The 24,960-nt window shown below is 41.8% G+C and overlaps 1 protein-coding gene across 3 annotated transcripts in view; it reads left to right on the top strand.

Annotated features, from left to right (window-relative positions):
* The window catches only part of LOC128744149 (embryonic polarity protein dorsal), a 64,020-nt gene extending 39,060 nt beyond the window's left edge, over positions 1–24,960 (top strand). For all 3 annotated transcript variants that reach the window (XM_053840952.1, XM_053840950.1, XM_053840951.1), the window contains 7 exons: positions 3,104–3,169; positions 19,208–19,627; positions 19,695–20,089; positions 20,146–20,224; positions 22,065–22,130; positions 23,927–23,989; positions 24,053–24,960. In XM_053840952.1, the coding sequence (XP_053696927.1) occupies positions 19,228–19,627; positions 19,695–20,089; positions 20,146–20,224; positions 22,065–22,130; positions 23,927–23,989; positions 24,053–24,804 (1,755 nt within the window). In that variant the 5' untranslated portion in view covers positions 3,104–3,169; positions 19,208–19,227 and the 3' untranslated portion in view covers positions 24,805–24,960. The remainder of the gene's footprint in view (positions 1–3,103; positions 3,170–19,207; positions 19,628–19,694; positions 20,090–20,145; positions 20,225–22,064; positions 22,131–23,926; positions 23,990–24,052) is intronic.

The raw sequence follows: 24,960 nt of genomic DNA on the forward strand, positions 1-24,960 counted from the left end.
AATGCACACTTCACATGTCCAATGAGATGTTCACGCACAAGTTTCATTTATTTGCCCGAAAATGAAAGCAAACGTAATAGGAAGAAGAAGAACAGCCAAAGCATAAGAAAAAGAAGACCGTCTCCGCGACTCTCTCTCAGCTAATAACTACTAAACTATTGAACGAAACTGAACAATTTATATGTCGTTGGATAGATAAAATGATCAGCAATTTTATGGAGGGGTAAAAGACCAATTTTATGGAGGGCGTAAGAGGGGGGGTGGGGGGTCTATCTGGCCTATACAAATGAAATACAAATTTCTTCAAAACTCGAAAACTAATCAAGCAAATAGAGCCAAATTTGACATGTGGGGGTTTCAGAAGGCAGGAATTTTTTCTATGGTGTACTGAAACCCATCCGTCTTTTAACAGGACGGGCTCCTATACAAATAAAATAAAATTTTCTCATAACTCGAGAAATAATTAAGCAAATAAAACAAAATTTCGTATGTGGAGTTTTTTGGAGGCATGAATTTATGGTTTGGTTTATGATCCTCACTGCTGTGGTACGAAGAAATAGAAATTCGCGAATGTGCCGTATTTTCTGCTATGTAACAAACGGTAAGCTGTGAAAGTAAACTGGTAAAACTTTTTCGGAGCAAAAAACACTTAATCTACGCCGCTAACTTACGTGCCTGTTGCCATTTAAGTCAAAAGTGAAGGACATTCGGATGAGTGCTTTGGCTCTAATGTTATTTGTAACCAATGACCCTTTTAAAGGCCATAAGCAAGTTAAAGTAAGATTATTGAAACTTGTCAAGCTACGCATAATCATATTTAATAAAATAATCTGTGGGCTGGTCCTTCATTACTATTTCAACCTTTATGATGCGCACAAGTGATTTTTAAAAGAAATCTTTATGTCTCACTGATTGCAGGCGTTGTACTTAGGAACCCCCGTCCACGGATTTTCAAAGCCACCATTGCATTCAATGAAGAATTTAATCTGAATATTTCGCTCTTTTCTTTAAAACATTCATTTAAACAATGGCAGAGATTCTTATAAACATACATATGCCAGAAATGCAGTTTACATTAGTCTTTGATCTAGTGATCTGATACAGTCCTACGTCATCCTTTCGTACAACCCTTAGGGCTGTATACCTTGTAGCTTTTTGTTTGATCGAACGCTTCTAGTTAGACTTGGAAATGTTGAGTCTCGGGCCATGACGAACTCATCGGGGGTCCCGCAAGGTAGTAATCTTGGTCCCTTGATATTTTTATTATACGTAAACGATGTTTGTTTTCCGTTACCCGATGGATGCTGACGACCTGAAAAATTTTCTCGTACAAACACTGAAAATTACTTTGAGCTCCAGAAAATTCTGAATCTTTTCGTAACAGTGATGCAAGTGGCACCATATCATCATAAGCGTAGGGAAATGCTGCGTTAAACCTATCATAACAAAAATTTAATACTTCACGACTATTATATCGGAGGAAGACAGACAGGCAAGTCAGACAGATAGACGGGACAGATAAACGGGACAGACAGACAGACAGACAAGACAGACAGACAAACGGAACAGCCAGATGTTACAGGATATTATTGATTACACGAAAGCCGATTTCAGCTTGACCTTCGCTTGAAGATTCATATCCTTCAACAGGATCCCCGTCTGACCCGAATACCTCAGCTAGGCCGCTGACTTCAACACATCATAAGACCTCTCCGCCGTAGACCGAATCCTTTTGAAAATACGTTCTCTATAGATATCCTTTTTGTGACAAGCTACATTTAATTTTAAGGAAAAATACAATCTAAAATCAGTACAATCACGAAATATTCATAATGAGCCACCTGATTGGCGAATGTTCGTTGGTTTGATACTCCATGGAAATATTTATGCTATGTGACACCTCTTAGAAAAAGATCGAATGTTTTTGGTATACTTTCGTTAGCTTTGTAATTGACCAAACGATGCTAAGAGTTATAATATAGTAACAAATTGCATTACTTCAACACAATGGACAATGAACGTCTTTGAGTACTTAGGCATCATTCCAACATGAAATGATCAAAATATGCGCCCTGGTAATTCTCGGTATGTATGTTTTCGTCAACGCATGCCTCAGAAGATGAAAATAAAATGAAAGTTTTGAGCTTAAAAATAGGCAATTATCAATGGGTTTTTCTAATATGTATAATTATTTTGTATAAAAAAATAATTTGTCCGAATTGACATAATCTTTACTTAGCCCCCCCCCCCCTCGTGGACAAGCGTGGAGGTTTCCATACCTCCCCTGTCCACGTGGTTTAAGGGTAGTCTCTAATTTTTGGTTTTGCGACACAATTTAATACACAAAATAATTAAATATACAATTTAATACATAATACAATGGAGACGTATTGTGTTTTACTTTTACAAAACACTATGCGTTTCCACTGCATTATCGTCAAATTTAAAAAGTATTTTTCAAAACCCGAAATTATTTGAATGATAAAACGAATATTTTTGAAGTTTTTGCATAAAATTGCCGAGCCTTCAAACTTGTTGGTTCGTGTTAAACCAAGTTGGATGGAAAATGGTCGAACACTTTGTGAAGAAGGAGCATCTACTTACTATTCAAAACTTCTACTACCTCAACCGAGGAGCTCCTGTTTACCAAACCGGCGAAAACAAAATATCGATTGCACAATCTCATTTAAATAGTGCCGACTCACGCCATTATTCTGCTGATGTGCCCGAACGAAACCACACAGGTGAAAGCAGCAAAAGAATCAAGCTATAGCCGGAATTCACCACCCACATTCCGATGTACCCCATCCCATCCTGATTCCGTTGCTGGCCAAAGAAAGGTGTAACTCAAATATTCCACTCCTACCAACCCACTGACTGAGTTATGCATTCTTGATTAGCCACTGTCAGACTGCTTGGATTGATACAGTGTGATACAGTTTTGTTCGCAGGAGCTTTAATAGTCCGCCTACTGATTATCTTCGGTACTTACACAACATCGTAATTCCTACAGTTAAGTTGTATCTTTTGTCTTTTTTAATTACACTAATCATGTTTTGGATGTGCACTTAACTAACCAAATGTTCTATTCTTCGAATTCCAGATGATAGCAGCCTTCCGGATCTGCCGAATGATATTCTAGAAGCGAATGACCTGTTGGATCTTATAAGTAAGTTAGTAGATTAAGTTTGACACGTGTAGTCTGCTGCGGTGGTGAAATTAAATTCACCGTTTTATTATTGCTTAAGGCATGATACTCCGTGACCAAGTAGGTACTGTCTCGGACAGGTTGATGAATGCGATTCGACTAGACAGACCGTCCGTCCGTGTGCCTGGCCAGAGGGATTTTTTCAAGTTCAAGTACTACCCTTAGGACGACGCGACGAAAGGGCGGACACTGTGTGACATTCCCGATTGGTACTCTTGCGAAGCGATGTTGTTTAACTTGGTGTGAAACTGTGTGCCTCGGTAGGTTATCGAAATACGGCTAGACACTACGGATCATTAAAATCGGCGCGGAATTTTTAAACTAATATCGCAATTCGAAACAGATGAAATGATCGTAATTCACTGTGCACCGGTCTAGGCGTTACAATGTTGCATCCAATTGCTAACTATTTAGCGAAAATAAGTTTAATTTAATTTAAAAAATAAAGTCCAGTCACTGGCCGATTTTGTTCAAGAAAGTTCACTCCAAATCTCAGTAGCCTCAAAGTCGAAAATCCCATTAAACCGAAAACCTGCAGCCGGCTCAGTGACGTAAGATGTCAGAATAATGTTTATAAATAAAGCTGAACGCATCGCACACTATCGGTCCAATGGTTTTGGGAAGAAAAACCAACGCGCCGCGCACCGTTGATGAGCATGAACCGGCGACGTGCAAAATTTTCGTGAATTAACGACCTAACCTATTATAACCCCCACAAAAAAAAACGGCTGCGGGAAAAAGGAAACGAGACTCGGTCTTTCGCAAAAAACGTGATCCTCAGGCAGCGCCTAACCCACGCCAAAGGGGCCAAGCGTGATCGTATAGAAGCGAAAATAAGTCCGTGAGTGAGTTCGGCGGACAGGCTGGTGCTAAAAGTGATCTTCAAATCAGCGCCTACTCTGCTTCTATTGCAGGCCACCCTAAGCTGATGTGACAACAGTTTTTTTTCGCACGCACACTCATTCAGTGCGATCGTCTGTGACGATCATTGTTTTGGCTTTCCATCGTCTCACTTCTGATCGTCCTGAGCTGACAGGTGAAGGCAAAATGAAAAACTGTCGCAAATGGTTGTATCTAGCTAGTATTTTTTTTCGACGGTTTCGTTCAGTTCATTACAATGACGTAACTGGTCCTGGGAGTTAATCTAGTGAAAGACGACCACGGCTGTGGGAGCCGAAGTCGCCGCCAAAACTGTCGTCGCGACGACGGTCTGACTGACGGCCGGTCATTTAGCGTTTTCCACGAATTTTGCGAAAAAACTGATACTCTCGTAGTGCAAGCCAGCTGTTGAGTCACGTATTAATTAAGTGATGAGTAGATCGAGTTCGGCTGCGGTGTCTGTTTTTGTACTGCATCACAGCAGTTTCGATCGGTAAAACTTTTTGCATTGACATTAAGTTCTATCGGGTTTGTTGACTCATCCCGGCTAGGCTAGGTCGGAAGCTGGAAAGTGGTTATTAGATGACAAATGAAATTCTAGATTATCGAACTGCATAACCGCAATTGGGGATTTTATTATTTTATTTTTCTAGCCATTCATAGATATTTACATTCATCCGAGTAACCTGTGGAATTTGAATTATTTTAGTCCTACATAATTTGCATACATTTTTCCCTTAACCAATTGAAAGTTGCAAAAATTTCATGGTCCCGTGTCAAAAAACTAGTAACTTTATCCTAACAAAATTGATGTAATTTTAAAACGGAAATTGATCTGTGGAAAAAATGGAAGAAAGTACTCAAAAAAAGTCTAACAATCAACCTTTAAAGCGGTTTCTGTAATACAAAAATAAATAAGCATGCAATCAGGCCTTTGAGATCATCATTTCTTTGTTGTTTTTCACATTTTCTACTGTTTCAATCGAAAGGAAAACATATTTAAATCACCTTCCAACGATGCCGTCAGCAGCGCAGCGACATCAAACTCGGGAAACTGTTTTACCCGTAATTTGTACGTAAACGAGAAAATTTCATTTTCACCCATCGAAACGCACAACTGACCGAAAAACCTACAACCACCACTCAGTAGGCCTATAGTGTGATACGGTGGAAAGCGGTCCGAATTTCACGTACGAATACACGTACGGAATACAACCGACGGTGACCAGTGATCACTAGATTGTCAGCTAACGAGTTCGCCTTGTATTCGTTCTTGACCGCCAGCTTCTACAGTGCTGCACCGATTTTATCCCTGAGCTTCTAGTTATCTCCAATTATTGCACTTGAAAAACAAGAATAATTAGTGACAAATAAAAATCAACAAAACATTCAAAGCAGGCAGTCAAAAAATCTTCCACCTCCTGTAGGTTTACATTTCCCGAGAGGAGCACATTTTTGCGCACGAGAGTAAGCAAGATTCGCAGCAAATACAGTAGGAGATTTTCCTACCATAAGCTACGGGAGCGTTAATTTTCCGCTTAGTTCAGGACTTCTAACCCGCATAATACAGTCGCTTCCGTGAATTCGCTTTGCATTCTTGTACTATCGCTATCAATAGTTTGCACTATAAAGTTATCAGAAGAATCGTCTACATAAGTGAGCTGCCGAAAAAAATACCAACCAGTGCAAGGGGAAAAGCATTTCGACTAGGAAAATTTATGGTACGAATCGTTTCAATTTTTCATCGCCTTATTCCGCACCCCCTCCGGGGGACATTTGGTTAAAACCAGAACTCTGTGATAAGTGACTAAATCAGATCGCTCAAATTGATTACGTGATTGATCCTCGTACAAATCTTATCGCAAAACCCGACCAGAAGACCTTTTTCAGTGCAACAATTGATCATGCAAAGTGAAAATTTTCTTCTTTAGCCGAAACGGAACGGCGCACCTCACGGCCTGCTTGATTCGGTGGTAACGCATGCAGCCACACGAACACATGCACGCGCATACACTCATACGCTCATACGGGATGATCGACCATTTATTTCACAGTTAGGTACCTATAGCGGAAAGGAGAGTTCAAAAATTGTTTAAAAATAGATTTCTCCATCCTACCGGTCGGTGTGCCGTCCCATCATCCGTGGTGAATTCGCGGAAAAACTCTCCTTTGCTCGCTGATGCAAAGGCAACCAATGCTACGTTGCGGTTGTGGTGGATTTCGGTTCTGCCTACCCGATTGCCACAGATCAACCAGTAACCGATTCAAGGCGGTCAGGAAAAGTGCGTTTATTCGGCCGTGCCGTGGTTGTTTTCATCGATCGTGTGTGTCCAAAAATCGCGAAATCGATCGCTCGTAATTCATTCGCTTTCGGTGCGGTGTTTTCTCTTCCCTCGACAAACCTCCCGCTTTTTGACGACGCAGAAAGAGAAAGAGAACAAGTGGGTTGCAAGGAGGTAGTGTGGCCAGCAGGTGTGGGAGGCTGATCATAAACAATGTCTTCGACAGTGTCCATGTCTGCAGCAGGAAACAAGTGGAAAACATATGATTTAACGATCGCGATCTTTCAATCGAACGGACGGAATTGAGCTGAAATAAACTGTTTTGATGGATCTATTTTTATCGTGCGGGTGGAAAAATCTCCATTCGTACCGATTTCCCTGTAGCGTTGAGAATCAGCGCTATACTGACTGCAATCGACTGCTTCGTTTATTGGCACACAGTAGTCGCTGGTTGCCGAAACGCGTTCACAGGGCACTGCTGGTTCTACGTACTGGCGGTATTAATGTTTCGAGTGACCTTCAGACAACCTAGCTCCACGAGAAAAGCACTTAAGCGGTCGCAGTTGGCCTAGATTAAGACGGCGTGATACGACTACTGGCATCTAGGTTCCTGAGTGATGATTCTATCAATATTTTCGCTGTTAATCGGCCGAGAATTGCTTTCGTTTTGGACGAACTCCTTCGTGCTGCGATGGAATATTTTAAATTTCTGAAATAGTGTAGCATAAACAGAAGGTTGTGACGTAATGACGTGTGCTAATTTGAGAAAATTATTTTAAGTGACTCACAAATTGCATTTAGTATTGTAAGGGGTTGTGTATTTTTTTCTTACCTGTTTTATTCACCTGTTAAAATCGAGTACAAATTTTTAATACACAGAAAGCTCAACATACTACCATAGTATGAGTGAATAACTCGTACGATGTCGTATATTAAATTATGCTTTTCAGATGAGCCAATGAAAGCAAGAATCTTGAATGACAGAGTAATATGACAAGAGAATCCACAGAAACTGACGCAAATATTTCTCCACGTCTCAAACGGGACGAGAATGAGTCATTTTCTACTTTTCTAAGCATTTTTAAGTATGGTGAGTGGAGAGTGTTGCCTAGAGTTTTTCTACTCATCTCTTTTCGAAACATTTTCTGATATATTTCGCGCTGGCGATTACATCTTCAGAGTTTGCAATCACGTTATTGAAAGGTGATCGAACTGCTCCTTCTATGTTGAAGGTATCGTTAAATCTCCAATTAACTTTCAAACCCCTATGGAACAGTTCAAAGAATGGCCGTTATGGATGCCAGGATTGGCAAGATCTGTTATCATCTTGCTCCGAACCATCAACCGAAATTGTGCAATAGTACAAGATTGGTCGTGAACCAACTCAGGTCTAATAGCATACAAGCAACGATATTGAAATGCTAATAATAAATAATAAATTAACATGACAATTCATAAGCCACAACGCCAACCTTTAGATGTCCTCTTCTCTAACAGTTAGACGCGTCACGGCTCGTACTGTATCCAGAACTTACCACCACTCTGTCCTTGACCTACTCCTGGCACATTCGTTGATCGTCTCGACACTCACAAATTAGCTAGTCAAGCCTCTAGTCCTGTGCCGGTTGAAAAAGAACAGATGGGAATCGCTCCAAATTGTGCCTACAGCTCGTGCTTCATACTCCGCCACTCTCCGCTTTCTGCTTTGTCTTGTGGAGAAAAAAGTAGGCCCGACTTCCAACTTGAATGAGTTCTGGATTTTCTTTACTTGTGCTATCGTTGGCGGTAACTGGAAATCCCAAATATATGAACTCCTCAACTAGCACACTTGTTATAAAACAGTTGAGGTAACTGTTATATGACTAACTCGAGTTATTAATAAGCTGATATAACCAAAACTATCGTAAAAGTGCTACTTGGGTCATCAATCGCTTCAAGTTAATCGCCGTTAATAGTTACTGTTCGTGCGGGGAAACGTGGTTTTCTCTGGAGCCTCTTTCGGCGAATTGATTATTAGCCCAATCCTCCGCCATTCCAAAAGTTTCTAGTAATGAACACAGTCATCTGCTAAGGCTCGGAGTTTACTACTTCCACTACAGATCCTGTCTCCTGTTTCGATGGTCGCACGGCGCAGCACACCTTCAGTTGTAATGTTAAACAATATACAGGACAGTCCATTGTCTTTCCGCATCGCTTTGCGCGATACTGAAAGGAATTTTGATCAGCCGCCTCAGTTTGTCTGTGGCGGCTCCTGTGCATTATCTGTCAGAGTGCTTCACGCTGGACTGTATCGTATGCTGTCTAGAAATCAACGAGAATATGATGCGTGGGCACGCTGCACTCCTGATATTTTAAAAGGATTTTTCGAGGTGGGATAATTTGATCCACAGTAACACGGGTATAAAACCCGACTTGTACTGCTAGACGAAATCTCTTACTATTATGCATAAACGGCGTAACAAGATCTGGGAGAACTCTTTGCAGGTAGCATGTAACGTCACCGTCAGGGCTGCTAACACTAAATGAAAACCAAAAGTTCAGAAAAATCGTTGTATAACTGCTTCGTCGGCGTCGGCGTCGGCGACAATAGCCAAATCTTATTTCCAAAAACCTGCCATTTTTTGCCCATAAATACAATTAAATTATGAGCTGACGTTTAGAATATGTATACCAAAAATGTTTGAAATTTTGTTGTAGTTTTAGCAGTTGAACTTAGTACTTTGTGTTATCATACCCGAATTCTTATATTTCCTTAAATGTGACTCTATTCTGTTTCGTAGAAAGCTTGGGATGGCATTGTTGTTGATTTGAGCCAGGATCGCGGGGCAATCTAACTCGCCGACAAAAACCTTTCTTATGAAGAGAACCCTGTTAAATTTTTGTCATCTTGTCAAAGTGTCCATATGCAAACGACAGAGATCTTGATTATATGTGTTTTTCCATGGAAGATATTTAAGTGTGTATCGAATGAATTTACAGTGATGGCTTCCAATCATTTACAGCTGGCTTCCAATCTAGATAATTAAATACCAGTATAAGGGCTCCACCCCACAGCTACGTATTCCATTACGGATCCCCAAGAGAGAAGTAAAGAGTGCGCAGGCAATATAGATCCTGAAATTCCTTGGTGACTCGAAAGATAAATCCCAATTTTTCATTGGTCTTCTTTATCATGTCCGAGTCATGCTGACGGAACGAGAGCTTCTCGTCCAGGTGTACAGGTACAGCGAGGTCTATCCAGTGACTCGCCATCGATAGTGTAGTTCCATTAAATTGGACTTTTTGAATTGTTTTTTTTTGCGGTTGAAAGAGATGACCACGCACACTGATAATGAGCTCGTTCGTTTTGCACCAATCGACGAAGTTATTGAGAAGCCTTTAAAGCTCGTGACAATCTTCAATAGACTTTATCACAGAGGAAGATCTTCAAATCAACCGCATAGTAGAAGTCTGCATCCTCGAGGTAACACAGTGAAGTGAAAACTGCAATGATCCAAGATTGCTCCCTTGTGAGACACCAGATCGATTGCAAAATTGATTCGAACGGGCATTGCCCAGTCTCACAGAAAAACGCAGGTTTACCAGATATGATCTCAGCCAGTCTGCAAAGGTCGGCACCCATCCGTTTTACTTTGGCCAAAAGCAAATCACGGTCCACACCAGTGTCGGCCAAACCCCAGCCCTTCGAGATGATTTGTGCGGCCTGCGGACTGACTTGAGGACTGGTGGACTTATGAATAAATTTCTGGTCACAAGCAGGGCTTGAAAAGGGATCGCAAGTTGAATGTGACTGCCGTGAATGCGAACTTTCCGCATTCAAACTCCCCTTTTTGAACGTTCATTTGACTGTTTTTTGAATCCAGTCAAGCTGCCGCTTGCGCTGCTGCCGTCTTACAATTCATGCGGCATCTCAGCAAAAGCAAACAGTCGATCTCCCGTTTTGCTTTGCGCTTTGAGAATACCTATAAACTACAAACTGACTGGAAGCATACGGTGACGTATTTTTTCGTTTCTCTTTTTGTCTCCAAAACGGCTGCTCACAGTAATAGTTTGTCACCCGGATGCACAGTGGGGCGACTCCATACAAATGCTGGCCAAGCAAAAAAATCTCTTTAAATCAAGGATAATATGTGGTTCTTAAGTAATTTGGGGGTGCTGAGCCCGAATTTCAGGTTTATTTTGCATTAGAAGGTATATTTTTTGTGTTAGGGAGAATTTTCAACTATTTTTCAAGTATTTTTAAGTATAATGACGTATAAGAAATGAGGGTCATTTGGAAAACTATTGCAGATGGATTTTTATAGGATAAAACATTATATAAAATAATACAAAGCAAGTATGAGCTTTAATAATCAACACAAAACCCATATAAGTTAATATTAATCAAAAATCAAAACTTTTCCCCTTATTAGTTTTCTTAATCTTCTTTATCTCCATCTTCTTTTTCTTCTTCTTTTTCTTCTTCTTCTTCTTCTTATTCGTCTTCTTCTTCTCCTCCTGCAGAATCACTCGTTTCACGTTTCGTCTTCAATAGTAATATAGCGTTCTCGGAAAGATTTTTCTAATTACATTTTTCCGTTTCGAAGAAGCTATAAGCTTTATCCGGAGAAATAAGAAGACGAATAATTCTATCACGATTTGTATTTTCACACTCATATTTGCATGTAAAATATTGTCTTGTATTTTTATCACTATTTTTAGCTTAAAGCAATAACCTTATTTTCATGAGGGTCAATTCCGGTGTAGTGGACCGTGGTTCAATTCCCAACCCCGCAGAAGTCACGAATGACCCGAGTTGTTAAAGTGACTATAATTAAACAAAAAAAACTTATTTTTGTGCTTCTTCTGTCATTCATCCTATCAGCAATATTGTTGTCTAGATTCATTTATGACCGCGAATTCAAATTCTTTGCATTGCAGAGGACGTATTCTACGAGGACTATACCCTGACATAAAGGTTTTTGGTATACAAACAATAAGTTTCGAATTTTTCTGAAATAATGTGTTCAAGAACTTGGTATAAGGAAATTTCTCAACCTTTTAATTAATTTCATATCTATACCCGTGATTTCAGAACTAATACCAGGATTGGAATAAGATCTTCAAGCTGTATTTCCGTCATTACTATGGCTGTATCCTCCAGATTTCCTCCAACCTCTAAAATCTAGTCAATATGCAATATGGACCATACATTCGAAGCAGGTTATCCAACCATGTAAAGGAGATATCCCATAATAAAGATATCCTACGTTTACTTTGAGTGTTTGCATTTTGTCTATATTGTTGAATTCTGATATAGTAGCCTTACAAGCGTAACATCTGTGCTCTGCGCTACTCTGCGCTAAATGAGACTATATTCAATTGAAAGCTCATATTTTACGCTAACTTTTACCGGTAGTGTCAATAGTGGCGAACCTTGGCTTCAAAACTTTTAAGCGTGTTTTACGCGAAAATATGGCACTTTTTTAATGAAAATTAAAATTGTGGCATACTATGATAAAATTACTGCAAACTCAATTAATGAACGTTATTCAGCACTATTTTTTGAAGAACTTTTCCTTAGACACTGTTGAAATCCGAGCTACCATTAGACCTCTAGCATTTTTTGAAATATTGGGTTATTTTTCAAAAAAACGCTAAAACATGCTGAGATTGCCTACTTTCAACATTTATAGAAAATTCAAATTTTGTCATATTGATCTAAAATTTTGGATTTGAACACTTCAATAGTATAGAATCACAGCAAAAATACAACGGAGAGTCGAAATGAACTTTCATTTTTTGGCTGCTGGCCAGCGATTCCCCACTGTGGGATGTCGGTCCGATGCAAGCAAAATATTCGTTTGTATTGGACGGAGTCCGACCGACTTCTTCCATGCACATGTAGTGGTTAACCTAAAAATAAAACTTCAGTCATGTAGTGGTTGTTTTTTTGTAGTATTGAATCATACAATTGTGCGGTTGCTTTTCGTTAGCGTGGTGATTGCCAGTCATTTGACTGTTTTGCAGTCATTCGCTGCTCCAAACGGTAATGGCAACTTGATCGAAACGAAAATGTCAAAAAGCTTTAGAACGCGTTCGTACTGCTGCCTGCAATCGTTCGTATTCCACCTTTAAACGGACGGTGTGAACTTGAATGCGCGTTGGTGTCACTGCGGTAGAAAAAAAGGATCGTTCGAAGCCCTGGTCACAGGAGATATGGCACTTTACTTTTTGAAACAGAAGCTATAGTTTTATTATCAATGTTGGTCATCAATTTTATAACCAATGTGGTCCTGTAAATCATCGTATGAATGTAATAAAACTCGCTTTGTTATTTGGGAAGGACAATCTTTGGAAGTGTGTAGGAATATTTTGAGTTCTACAGAAACAGAATTCAAATTCACATTCTGTACGGCGAAATCACGTACCTACTAGTGAGGATAATCGCTTAAGGTTTATTTTTCCTTAACTTCACGAACAAAAAGCGATAACTTTGTAAGGAAAGGTCCTAGAGATTTGCAATGTTCTAAAAAACGTGTATTTTGAGTCCTTCAATAATCGCTTAGAACCATATGTTCTTGTAAAATGCAACCAACATAAGCTAAGTATGAAAAACTTATTTTTAAAGAATTTCTAAAGAAAATGCTCTATAGCTCTGCACTCGACAGAGATAGAAACGTGATTTCTTTAACAAAGTTGTTTGCCTTTATATTTTCTACAACTTTGCCGAAAAAATCATATGTCTATCTACTACCACAAAAGAATGGACGTGTATTGAGGCTTTAGCGAACGCGAAACACATAAAACGTATGCTTGCCGTACTCTCATTTGGGTGGTTGGAGACAAGCGAAACCCATACAAGTTTATAGTACTCGACTTAAGCTTTAAGATGAAGCGCTGATTTCATGAATCCGCTTGTCCCATTTTACCTCATGGGCTCGTGAAACAATGGAAATTTAAAATTCGAATATGCGATAACTTAGCAAGTAAAGGTCCAACAGGTTTACTGTCTTCTACAAAAACGTGTATTTTGAGTGCTTCGATAATTGCCTAGAACATTGTATTTTTGTAAAATGCAACTAAGAAAAGCTAAGTATGAAAAACCAATTTTTAAAGAAGTTTTGAAGAATATGCCCTCTAGTTCAGCACTCGATAAAGATACAAATTTTATTTCTTCAGCAAAGTGGCTTGTTTTTATAATATTTACAACTTTCCTGAAGAAACTATGTCTATATTTCCTAACACAACAAAGTTATTTTTTTACTTTCATTATAGTAAGCGATGACTAACTTTTGACAATTTTATATTAAGGGAGATATTCATACGAACAAAAGTGCTCAAGACCATAAATGATAAAATGAAAGCAAAAGACACTAGGAAAAAAGTTCCGCTTTTCACCCTTTTGGACCATTGTGCGCACGGGTTTGCCGGCCTAAACGCCGGCTCTGATTTACCAGTTTCGTAGGTAAACCTAGTAACAAGGAGCGCCTTTTTGCTCACTACTAATAGGTTTGGTTATCAATTTTATAACCAATGTGATCCCGTACCACCGTATGAATGTAATCAAACAGACAGACTGTGTTTTGTGGCGATTGATGCTGCGGAAGTATAATTTGATGTTCCTCAAGGCTCAATACTCGGCCCTCTACTATTCTGCTACCATTTCAATGATCTGGTATCTGGGACGTTGTACACGTGTTACAGATTGATCACAATGGAATAAACTCTTTGTGAATCCTGCTAAGAGCAAAGCACTGTTCATCGCAAGCAAACGTCGCAGAGCTGGAAGCATAATTCCACATGGTCATGCATGTACATGGTCGGGATGGTCAAAGTATCGACTGGTCAGAAAGTGCCAGCCAACCTGGAATTTATTTTCCAATGCGATCTGCAGTGGGATGGTTTTATAGCACAACAATGTGGGAATATCTATGCTAGCCTCCGAACGCTCTACTGTTGTACCTCCTTTGCATTAACCGTCATTTAGCTGATGCTATTTAAATCCTTGATTCAGCCTTGATTCTGCCTTGAAGCTCCTTCGATCGGTTACGCGTCACACTATAAACTGCTGTATGAGATACGTGTATGAACTGGGCCGCTACGATCACGGGAGTCACCTATCACAGATCCTCATCGGATGTCCGATAAAAAACTTTTACGCTCATTGATCGTATGCTTTTCGGAGGAATCCGAATTGGTCCCAAGTAACTGCCTTGCGGTACTCCAGACTTATTTATGAACGGAGATAATACATTTGAACCGTATGAGCAAGCCGTTTGACAAACTGTTGCGAACCTCTAATTGAATTGATCGAAGGCAGCATCAATGTACGGTATTAAGTGTTTTATCGAATCATAGCACTAACCCCGCAATTGTCCTTTACAGGCTAAGAGCTGGCTACGAAGTCTGTCAAATCAAAACAAGAGGACAAGTTTCAAAAAAGGGAATAGTACTTAGACTTTTCTTTTCTTTGTTATTCAGTGTTTGAGTGTAGTTTCTGCAAATAAGCGACCGTGGCTCTGTTTGGTCAACGCGACACGCTTCCCTGCTTACTTACTTACTTTCTACAGTGACGACGGTCCACCAGTACTGTCGGTATTATGCTCCTCCACTCTTTAAGAACGCACAGCCAGTTAATGAACAGGAGGTTCTTTGCATAAAAATTGGGCTACTCTTTCATCGGGCATTCTGGCCCCGTGCTAAGACCGCCGCAGCCTATTATTATTAGCGTTCTGTAGAGTGTAGTTTTGTGCGAATTTTCAAACTAAAGGACTGGCTACGTAACCCGTAGAAAACTCGATTTGCGACTACAATTCGCTGCTTACTTCCTTGTCACACGTTACGAGTATACCATTGGAGATTGCCCGATAACTATCTAGCCTTTTCAAATTTTCCTCGAAGGAAGTCATCTAGGCCCGCTATTCTGACGCATGATTTTGACCCCATTTAGCGTTGCACGAATCAGCTTGATTAGTTTCGTCGGAAACCCATGTTCTAGTACTATCTGGCATAGCTCACTTCGTTTGACTAAATCGTACGTCGCCTTAAAGTTCGAAAACAAATGATATGTCTGCAAGTTGTACTCCCGGAATGCGTATAGTAACTGACGCAGGGTAAACATCTGATCTGTCGTGGAGCGACCCTCACGAAACCCAGCTTGGTACTCACCAATGCAGGACTTCGCCAGCGATCTCACTCTACAAATCAGGATACGGGAGAGCACCTATAATGCCTTGATAATTTCTACACTCGAGTCGATATCGTTTTTTAAAAGTAGAACAAATGAGGCCAACCAACAAGTGGAACAACAGAGATCTTGAGAAATATGCCTCAAAAAATGCCTAAATTCTGTCATAATTTCAGTCTCAAGAGCTCGAGGAACCAATAGAGATGGGCAAGATGTTCCATAGTATCCAGACTAAGCAAATAGCAACGATTGGAATGCGGAGGGAAACCATATGGGTGACGCCAAGACACATTGCGCAGAGCTATCTTCCTATTTTTGCAATGAATCCCAACTGGCGAGTCGGTTTGGATATAAACGTTGCGTAGCGAAGCTTCTTGTGGATTCTACGGTGGGGCGTTATCACCTCGAATTTTTTTCAGTAAAAGACTGAACCACTTCGCGTTGAGTAATGATGATAGTTAAATTGTTCGATTTACACCAAGCAACAAACGTATCGAAAAAAGCCTGGAGACGACGACAATCCCCGATACAACGAAACCGCATGTACCAATCTGTATCCAGTTTCAACAGTAAAGGCAACATCGTTGAAACAAACAGCATTGGACCCAAGTTACTGCCTTGAGGTACACCAGATTTATCTATGAACAGAGTGATACATTTGAACCGAAGACATGTAAAACTATCACACAAGTATGAGCAAGCACAAGTATGAGCAAGCAGTGTGACAAACTGTTGCGAACGAATTTAATGTGGTCGAAGCATTTATGTATGGTATTCATTCAATGTTGTCGGATCACAGCTTTTCTTGCTATTCAGTGTTTAACTATGCTTTCTGCAAATTAGCGACCGTGGTTCCGTTTGGTCAGCGCCACACGCTTCCTTACTTACTAACTTACTTACTATAGTGGCGACGGTCCGTTATCGATCCTGCGCCGTACGAATTATATTCCTCCAGTAGCACCTCCAGTCTTCAAGAACGCACATCCAGTGAATGAACTGGAGGTTCTTTGGTAAATAAAATTTTGGCTACTCTTTCCTCGGGCATTCTGGCCACGTGCTTAAACCGCCGCAGCCCATTACTAGAGTTCTGTAGAGCGTAGTTTTGTGCGAATTTGCAAACTACAGGACTTCAGCTGACTTCCTTGTCACTTGTCATGTACCATTGGAGATTGTCGCACCGATAGCTTTCTAGCCACTTCAGGTATTCCTCAAGGAAGCCAGCTAGGCCCTCTGATTTTCCTGCTTTACTTCAACGATGTTAATTTAGTCATCAAATGCCCTCTCGACTCTCGTATACAGATGATCTTGAAATGGTCTCTTCCAGATCCGCTCGACCTTTGAGAGAGAGGAGCCGGCTGGGATTGTTTTTGTACATCAAACTGTCAGTGGAAACCGGATAAGAACGGTCACTGTGAACCGGGCTAGTTCGATTGAACAAAACAGAAGAAATATTTATTTGTGATGCAATTTCGAACCTCTCGTAAACCCGAGCTTGCAGTCTTGATTTAAATGGTGCAATTTGAATTTTCAGCATCAAATATAAGAAGAAGAAGAAAACGAAAACAATCTATCTGTCACTGAGCTGGCTTCTCTCTCTTAATTTCTTCAAAATCAGTTCGATTAATTTTTTCCAAATTAGTTCGAAACCTTTGCCACTTGGAGCGATGTGGAGCGCATGTTAAGTTAACCCGGAAAACTGCTCTATATTCACATTTTACATGAAAAAAGGCCCGATCCTGCTTTGTTATGAGCTCGATTGCACACCGATTGAATGTGTTTCGCATATTATCATCATTACGACTTTATTTTCCGAGGCATGTTGAATAGTAGGTTAGAGAGTGCATCGTCTTGTTTTAGTCCATCCAACGTCACGAAGGCAAATGAAGTCTCACCTGCTATTCTAACGCGTGATTTTGAGCCATCCAGCGTAGCACGAATCAGCTTAAACAGTTTCATCGGAAAACTATATTCTAGCAATGTCTGCCACAGCTCATTTTGTTTGACTGAATCGTACGTCGCCTTAAAGGCAACAAACAGATGATGTGTCTGCAAGTTGTACTCCCGGACTTCGCTAGTAGCCGTAGTCTACAGATCAAGATACGGGAGGTCAGCTTTTGGGCAAAATTGTGCAATGTAATGGCTTGATACTTTTACACTTGAGTCGATGTTCTTGTTTAAAAATAGAGCATATCTTAAAAACATTTGTCATACCCGCAAGTCTCATGGACTTACGAGATCAGTAGAGATTGCCAGGAACGTGACAATATCATCTGAGCAATCAGCGGATGATTTTTGACCACGCGATTTGGAAATATCGGAACTATCAGATAGAGACTGCTGTCCAGTTAGATTCGAGGTATGATACTGGTCTAACAAGCCAGTCGTCGTATGTTCGAATCTCGGCTAGGCGGTGCTGCTAGATAGAGTCAGAAGGATTTTTGCAGTAGTCCCGTAACTGTCCTGTACTCTAACAGCCGGCTGCGAAGTCTTCTGATAAAGAAGGGCCAAATCTTAGAAAGACGTTAAGCCCAAGGCTTTCCTTTTTTTGCAAATAGACACTTCAGAAGCGGTCATAACTCATAAGTGCATTTAAAAATAAAACAAAAGAATTTGACCACATCTGTCATGTTGAGAGCAGACGATTTTTCCAAGTAACAGTGTGAGTTTTATTGGACTCTTAACGTGGTTTTCATGACCGGTTTTGGTCATAAAGACGACCATAAATATTTAATAAAACCTGGATTGCTACTTGAGATAGGAAGTTTCCTACTATCCTAGTGACGGCACCAAAAATAATTGTGCAAAGACTAACGGGACTGTGATAAACGAAGCAACAAAACGATCGATTGTTGAACAAACCGCCAGTGTCAGTGGATCCAGCAGTATTTTATTCAGTAGCTACGATTGGACCATACTTGCGTAGCTTTTCGTTGGTTCTACACTAGGGAAGATTGCAAACTACATACAAAACAGTTCCCTTGATAAAGTATTTATCGATGCTTGGGAGGGACACCAGAATAGACGTGGCTTGTTCCCGTGAGTTCCAAGACCAAGCTTAACTCTCTTTTTTGTTATTGTAGGAAAACTTTATTAATCTTGTTTAACACTTATGTTTGGCACATTTGTGGTGAATAATTATTAAGCACGGTTACCGTTCACGTCAGCATACTTTTTCTTATATTCCTGTAGCAGTAGTTTTTTTCCTTTCAGTAAACTAAAATAAAATTTCACGAAAACTATCGAAGCACCATATTCAAGCACCCTGTTGGAATCACAACACAATGTCCTTTCCGACGCGCTCATCTACCGGCTTCTCGGGTAGCGTTTACCGAAGACCACTGCGGAAGAAGCAGAACTCGTCTGAATCGTCCTCATCGTCGACATCCTCCTCCGATTACGAGCACCTAAACTTGTTCCATAAACTCGATCCCCTGAAGCAGTCTCCCTTGGCCGGAATGTACAATCTTATCGTACACCATAAACCCATGGTACAACCTCCTCTCAGTACTACTCCCCCACCTAGTATCAGTGTCACTGAAGCCCCCATCTCAGCCGATCCTCAGCCTACTTTGCAAAAAGGTAGTCATCTCAAATCGTTCTCTTATCACTTGTTCCCCTTGCGTTATTGGTCACTAAACCACATTCCTTTTCTTCGTTTTTCCTTTGCAGCTGATATAATCGTCGAAGAAATGCCACCCACAGCACCGGAGAAGCCGTTCGTCGTCATAACCGAGCAGCCCCAGTCGAAGGCGCTTCGGTTTCGGTACGAATGCGAGGGCCGTTCGGCCGGTTCGATACCGGGCGTAAACAGTACGCCCGAACAGAAAACGTTCCCCAGCATCGAGGTGCGCGGTTACAAGGGCCGAGCCGTGGTGGTCGTGTCCTGCGTCACCAAGGACCCGCCCTACCGACCGCATCCGCACAATCTCGTTGGCAAGGAGGGCTGCAAGAAGGGTGTCTGCACCGTGGAGATCAACAGCAGCAGTATGACGTACACCTTCAGCAATCTGGGCATCCAGTGCGTGAAGAAGAAGGACATCGAGGATGCGTTGCGACTGCGGGAGGACATTCGTGTGGATCCGTTTAAGAGTGAGTTTGTTTGTTTTCTAATGGGTCTGAGTTTGGGTGATTAAATTGCGTTTTGTCTCTTTGGCAGCTGGATACAGTCACGCCAAGCAACCGGCAACCATCGATCTGAATGCCGTCCGATTGTGCTTCCAGGTGTTTCTGGAGGGCCAACAAAGGGGTCGATTCACAGAACCCCTCCAACCGGTCGTATCCGACATCATATACGATAAGAAGGCGATGTCGGATCTGGTCATTTGTAAACTCAGTGATATAACCGCTTCGGTAGCTGGTGGTAAAGAGATTATTTTGCTGTGTGAGAAGGTCGCCAAGGAGGACATTTCGGTACGGTTCTACGAGGAGCAGCACGGAAAGATCCTCTGGGAGGACATTGGCGAGTTTCAGCATACGAACGTACACAAACAGGTGGCCATCTGCTTCCGAACGCCGCGATACCGAACGATCGAGGTGGAGCATTCTGTGATGGTGAGTGTAATGCAGCGTTCAATTTGAGGCAGATTCTTATGCGTTTTGTTTTACAGGTGAACATCCAACTTAGGAGGCCGTCGGATGGTGCTACAAGTGAACCGCTGCCCTTCGAGCTCATCCCGCTGGACTCAGGTAGGCGTAGATTCTGGTCACTACAGTGTGACATAATGAAAAATGATTCTCCGGAGAATGAAGTGTTTAAAAAGATTCTACTGGAGGGTAATACGGTTCCGGTGGAGCAGAAACTTGCTCCTGCTGCCGTCAGTGAGCCCGATGAGGTTATCGTGTTGGATACGCCGGTAGTGGAGAACAAACCGATCGTAACGGAGCAGATCCCCAGCGAACAGAAAACGACCGAATGGATCGAGCGAAACGAATTCAGCGATGCTAACAACAATAGCGTCGACAATCAGCTGATGATGGTGGAGGATAATCTGTTCGCCAACGGGTCCGTAGAGCAGCAAGTTCCGAAGGAGGATGAAGACAAGACTTTGAATGAACTGCTGGAACAAGTCGCCGAATTGGATGAGATCTACACCGATCATCAGTTGAGGCGCGAAAATATGATAATTGAGAATGAGTTAAAAAATTTGGAAAAAACCGTCCCGACCGGTCTGGTAGGAAACGGAGAAAAAATGGACATTGATGATGTGTTCGATGATGCCGCCACCTACACTAGCTTGCAACGTGCCTTCAAAAATCCGGTTCCACTTGCGTTAGGTCCTCCGGTTCCACCTCGTCCGCATAATGCACTTGATCTGTTAGATCCAGGAGTCTACGATGCCGTAGAACCTGCAATCATTAGTCCGCCAGTAATTGAAATCACCTCTTTGAAACGAGATAGTAGGGACGAGGAAAAGCTTCCTCCCCTGCCTCCGAAACGTGCAAAACCAAACAGCCAGAATAAGGAAAATTACGATGGGGACGAAGTCATTCTCCATAGCATAATTCGCAAAGGTTCCATGCGTAGTTTAACCCCTCGTCCGCAGTCTGATCAGATCATTATCATGAAGTCTCCCGACAGTCCACCAAACAAAAAACTTCCACCCACACCTCCGGCGTCGCCTACTAAGAGCGATTATGGAACTTTGCCGAAGAGCAAAAAACCTGGCTTCTTCTCAAAATTGTTCTCCCGAAAGAAGAGCAAATCCGATCTTTCCGGTAGTATGAATACGCTCACGAACAAAAGCACCCCGGGAGGTTCCAAGGAACCAAGTGTAGTCAATTTCGAACCCAATGATTCCGTCCGGAGTAAGACTTCCGTCGGGGAAAGATTGGAGAAACGTAAAGTTGGCAAGCCGGTTGCCCGGAGTGCTAGCAGCGTTTCCTACAAACGACCGACTACCGAGTCGAATCCGGACGTAATCTATATCCCGCTGAAGGGTGACGGTCCCACATCGCTAGCTTCCCGTGCCGGCAATGGCGGCAGTGGAACTCACCTTTCACTGCCTGGCAATGATAATTACGAGCGAGCCAGTACGGCTTCACTTCCACCCTTGGATCGGAAAGCGGTCAGTGCCTTGCAGCTGGACGTGCCGATACAGGATGGAAACCTGGAACTTGTCGCCATTGCCGACGCGAGAAGCATTAAAAATCTGGTCGAGGGAGACTACGGTATCAAGCTCGATCCCAGCGTTGATCTTACCGAAGCGGAACACTTTGCTCTGTACACCTCGATAGCTCCGAATGCAGCCCTTAGCGAATTCGATGAAACCTCCTGCTATTACTCCCCGGTTGAACCTGGTCCGCTCATATTCCACCAACAGCAGCCCCATCTGCAGCAGCAGCTGCCGCCGCGTATCAACAGCACAGCTTACAGTGCCGACGTTTAGATAGAACAAGAGGAAAACACATCCACGCATTTTAATCTTCATTTTTATTTTATTTTAGCAAACTATATCATATCGTTACTCGCACAAAACAATAGCAATTTACTGACAGCTTGTACCTTTTTCTGTGTCTGTGTTTATAGCCAATCTGAGTCAGAAGCGCAAACGGCGCAACTGGGAGGTCCCAGAGCATACGCCGGAAGTAGCCCGTAAGTGTCCTCCGGCCCTATTACTTCTTCTCCATTCGCTCTTATTCTCTGTCGCTCGAGAAACTGCGCACACACCCATACATACACAATTCTCATCATCACTGTTCGTTCATCACGTGTCGCCATGTTTATTCCATTCATCCATTTCGTTCATTTGTAAATCACTCTGCTCCGTTCATCAGTGTCACTGTTTGCCATTCATTCATTCAAACACACATTTTGCTCGTCGGGTTCTGTCGGTTCAGGTCATCATTCGGTTGTGGGGAATTCAATCAGGGCTGGCAGCCCTGTTTTTCACTGCTCTCACACGGTGGTGCGGAAATCCGATTGTAACCTACAATACAATATAGTACAATTTGAATTTGGAAAAAAAACGAAACGAAAACATTCAAAACTAACATTGTTTTTTGGGTCAATCATATAAACAGAAGCGAATAAAAATAAACACTAAAAGTTTAGTAGCCGATACAAGTGACTAACCCCCCGGTTTTTTGTCTGAGAGGTGATGGTGGTTGCTAGGTTTTCAATCAATTGGAATGGAAATCATAATCGGTGTAAAAGTAAAAACAATAAAACAACACAACATAAGTGCACTAGACTGTGGAACGAACAACAATGCTGGCCAAGCAATAGGTTTTTCCTTTCATTCGTTGTCGATAGCTCGCAATTTGTGAATGGCCAGCCAGGTTGAATGTCGCGCACTTACTTCTTAAATGTATTTGTAATTTTGGGGGTTTTTGAACCCCACCAATGATCGCGGCGATGATCGCGCGTAACTTTGCCTGCATTTTGTGATTTGTAAGAAACAAAAACCAAAGCATTAAACAATCAAGCTAGTCATCTGTTAGGGTTTAGAAGAGAAGGCAACTGAAATGCTAGTCTAACCGAAATCGGGAAAAAACAAAGTTCTGTGCTTGGATTGGCAACACTCAATTTGAAAACTGTACTGTCAGTGTGTTGATCAACAACAACAATCAACCGAAAGCAATCTGGTATTGTTTGTACAGGAAACTAGGGAAAAAAATCCATTGAAAGCCAAGTCATTAATCCAGGGTTTTTAGCGATAAATTACGATACTTTTTTGTGCAGTAAACTATGTACTCGGAGAGTTGTTTTAGACGTAATCTCGTTTTTTTTATTATGAAGAATCTCTTGAACTAAGAAACTTCTATACTATACAACTTTGTACGTTTAATGTTGGAAATAATTGGTAGCCAGTAAATATGAAAAAAAAAAATAAAGCAAATCCTATTCCTAGCTTTAGCTCAATTGAGATGAAACCAAATGTTTTGTATAATCAGGTTACTTCGTGACAGGACAAGTTTTATAATTAAATACTATATCTATTTTACAAAACTGAGAAGAAACAAAAAAAAAACGCAAATAACTATTGGTGCAATTACTATAGAGATTATAAAATAAATCTTAGAGTTGATTCGACTTTCCGTTGACTTTCACTCACTGTCAAATTGTTCGTTCGTTTCCAATTTAGCAGGTGGTGAAAGGTTTCCCTCTTCCTTCATCAATAGTTTTGTAAATGTAAGTTTTGAAGCTACTTTTCACTGTATCGTTTGTGAGTTAGTTTATTTACTGTTGCATCTTTCTCTAGCATGACAGCGTGCGTGTGCGAGTGTTTAAGTTTCATCCATTCACTTACATTGAATTCATCCATTTATTTAACAGAATTTCATCCTTTTTTCTGCATGTCAACTCAGTGTCTAACAACTTGTTTGATCGTAGTAAGCCACTAACAGTTGCAAGGTCAATTGTGTAACCAAATTCCAACCCAATTTCAGGCGGCGCCTACTATGGTCACATGCTGAACGTGCCAGGAGACGCTATCAAAACGGAACCGAGAGGTGAGTGCATGGCAGACCACGCCTCGATAGAACCCTTTCAAAACGAAGTTGTAATCCTTCCAGATTCGCCTACACACCAATTTCTTGGATTCCAGGGCACCTACCGGAACCCGAACGAATCGCCGTCCCCAGTGGAACGATCGCCGGTGGCGCACCACGGCAGCACGACTCCCGTTGGCCCGACCTCCCCGTACACCGTTGGTGGTGCGAATAGTCTTACACCCACCCCCGGGGGAAGTGGCGGAGGAGGTGGCGCCGGCGGCGCCGGCTACCAGACCAGTCCAGTCAACGATTTCTTTCTCGGCGCTCAACAACAACAACAGCAGCCACAATTTCCGAACCAGTACAATTTCGTCTCAACTTCCCCTGCCAACGGTCTGTCGATGTACCAGCAGCAGCAAGCCCAGAATCATCAGTTCCAAATCCCCGGCAATATTAGCAATGCACAGCAGTTCAATCTGGGTAATCTCGTAAACGGTGGCCTACCCGTCACTCTGACGCAGCCCAGCACCAGCGGAATGGCGGCGGCGGGCGGTTCCTGCCAGCAGCAAGTTGCTGGCAGCACAACCGAATATAACCTCAGCAGCCTGCTCGACATGGACCTCGGCAAAGAGTTCACCATGAACTCGTCGGAAATAAAATCCATCATCGGGCATTTCTCCAACTCCGATATCAAACAGGAGATGCAAAACAACAACAACAACAACCAGCAGCAGCAGCATCAACACCCGCGACGAATGCAACAGGACGAGGAAAACCTTTCGAACAGTTTCACAAGACTGACAACCGGCACGATGAACGATTTGGACAAGTAGGCCTTGACTGCCGCGACAGACTGTCGCGGTGACAGGAGACGAAAAGTGAAATTTGTTTTGTGAGTTTACGAACAATTTGTAAAATTTACGAGAAGTAAAGTGTTGAATTTTACTACACACAGAATGATTCTATCCGATGAAGACAAACAACAACAA

Source organism: Sabethes cyaneus, chromosome 3, assembly GCF_943734655.1.
Source record: "Sabethes cyaneus chromosome 3, idSabCyanKW18_F2, whole genome shotgun sequence".
Lineage (NCBI taxonomy): Eukaryota > Metazoa > Arthropoda > Insecta > Diptera > Culicidae > Sabethes > Sabethes cyaneus.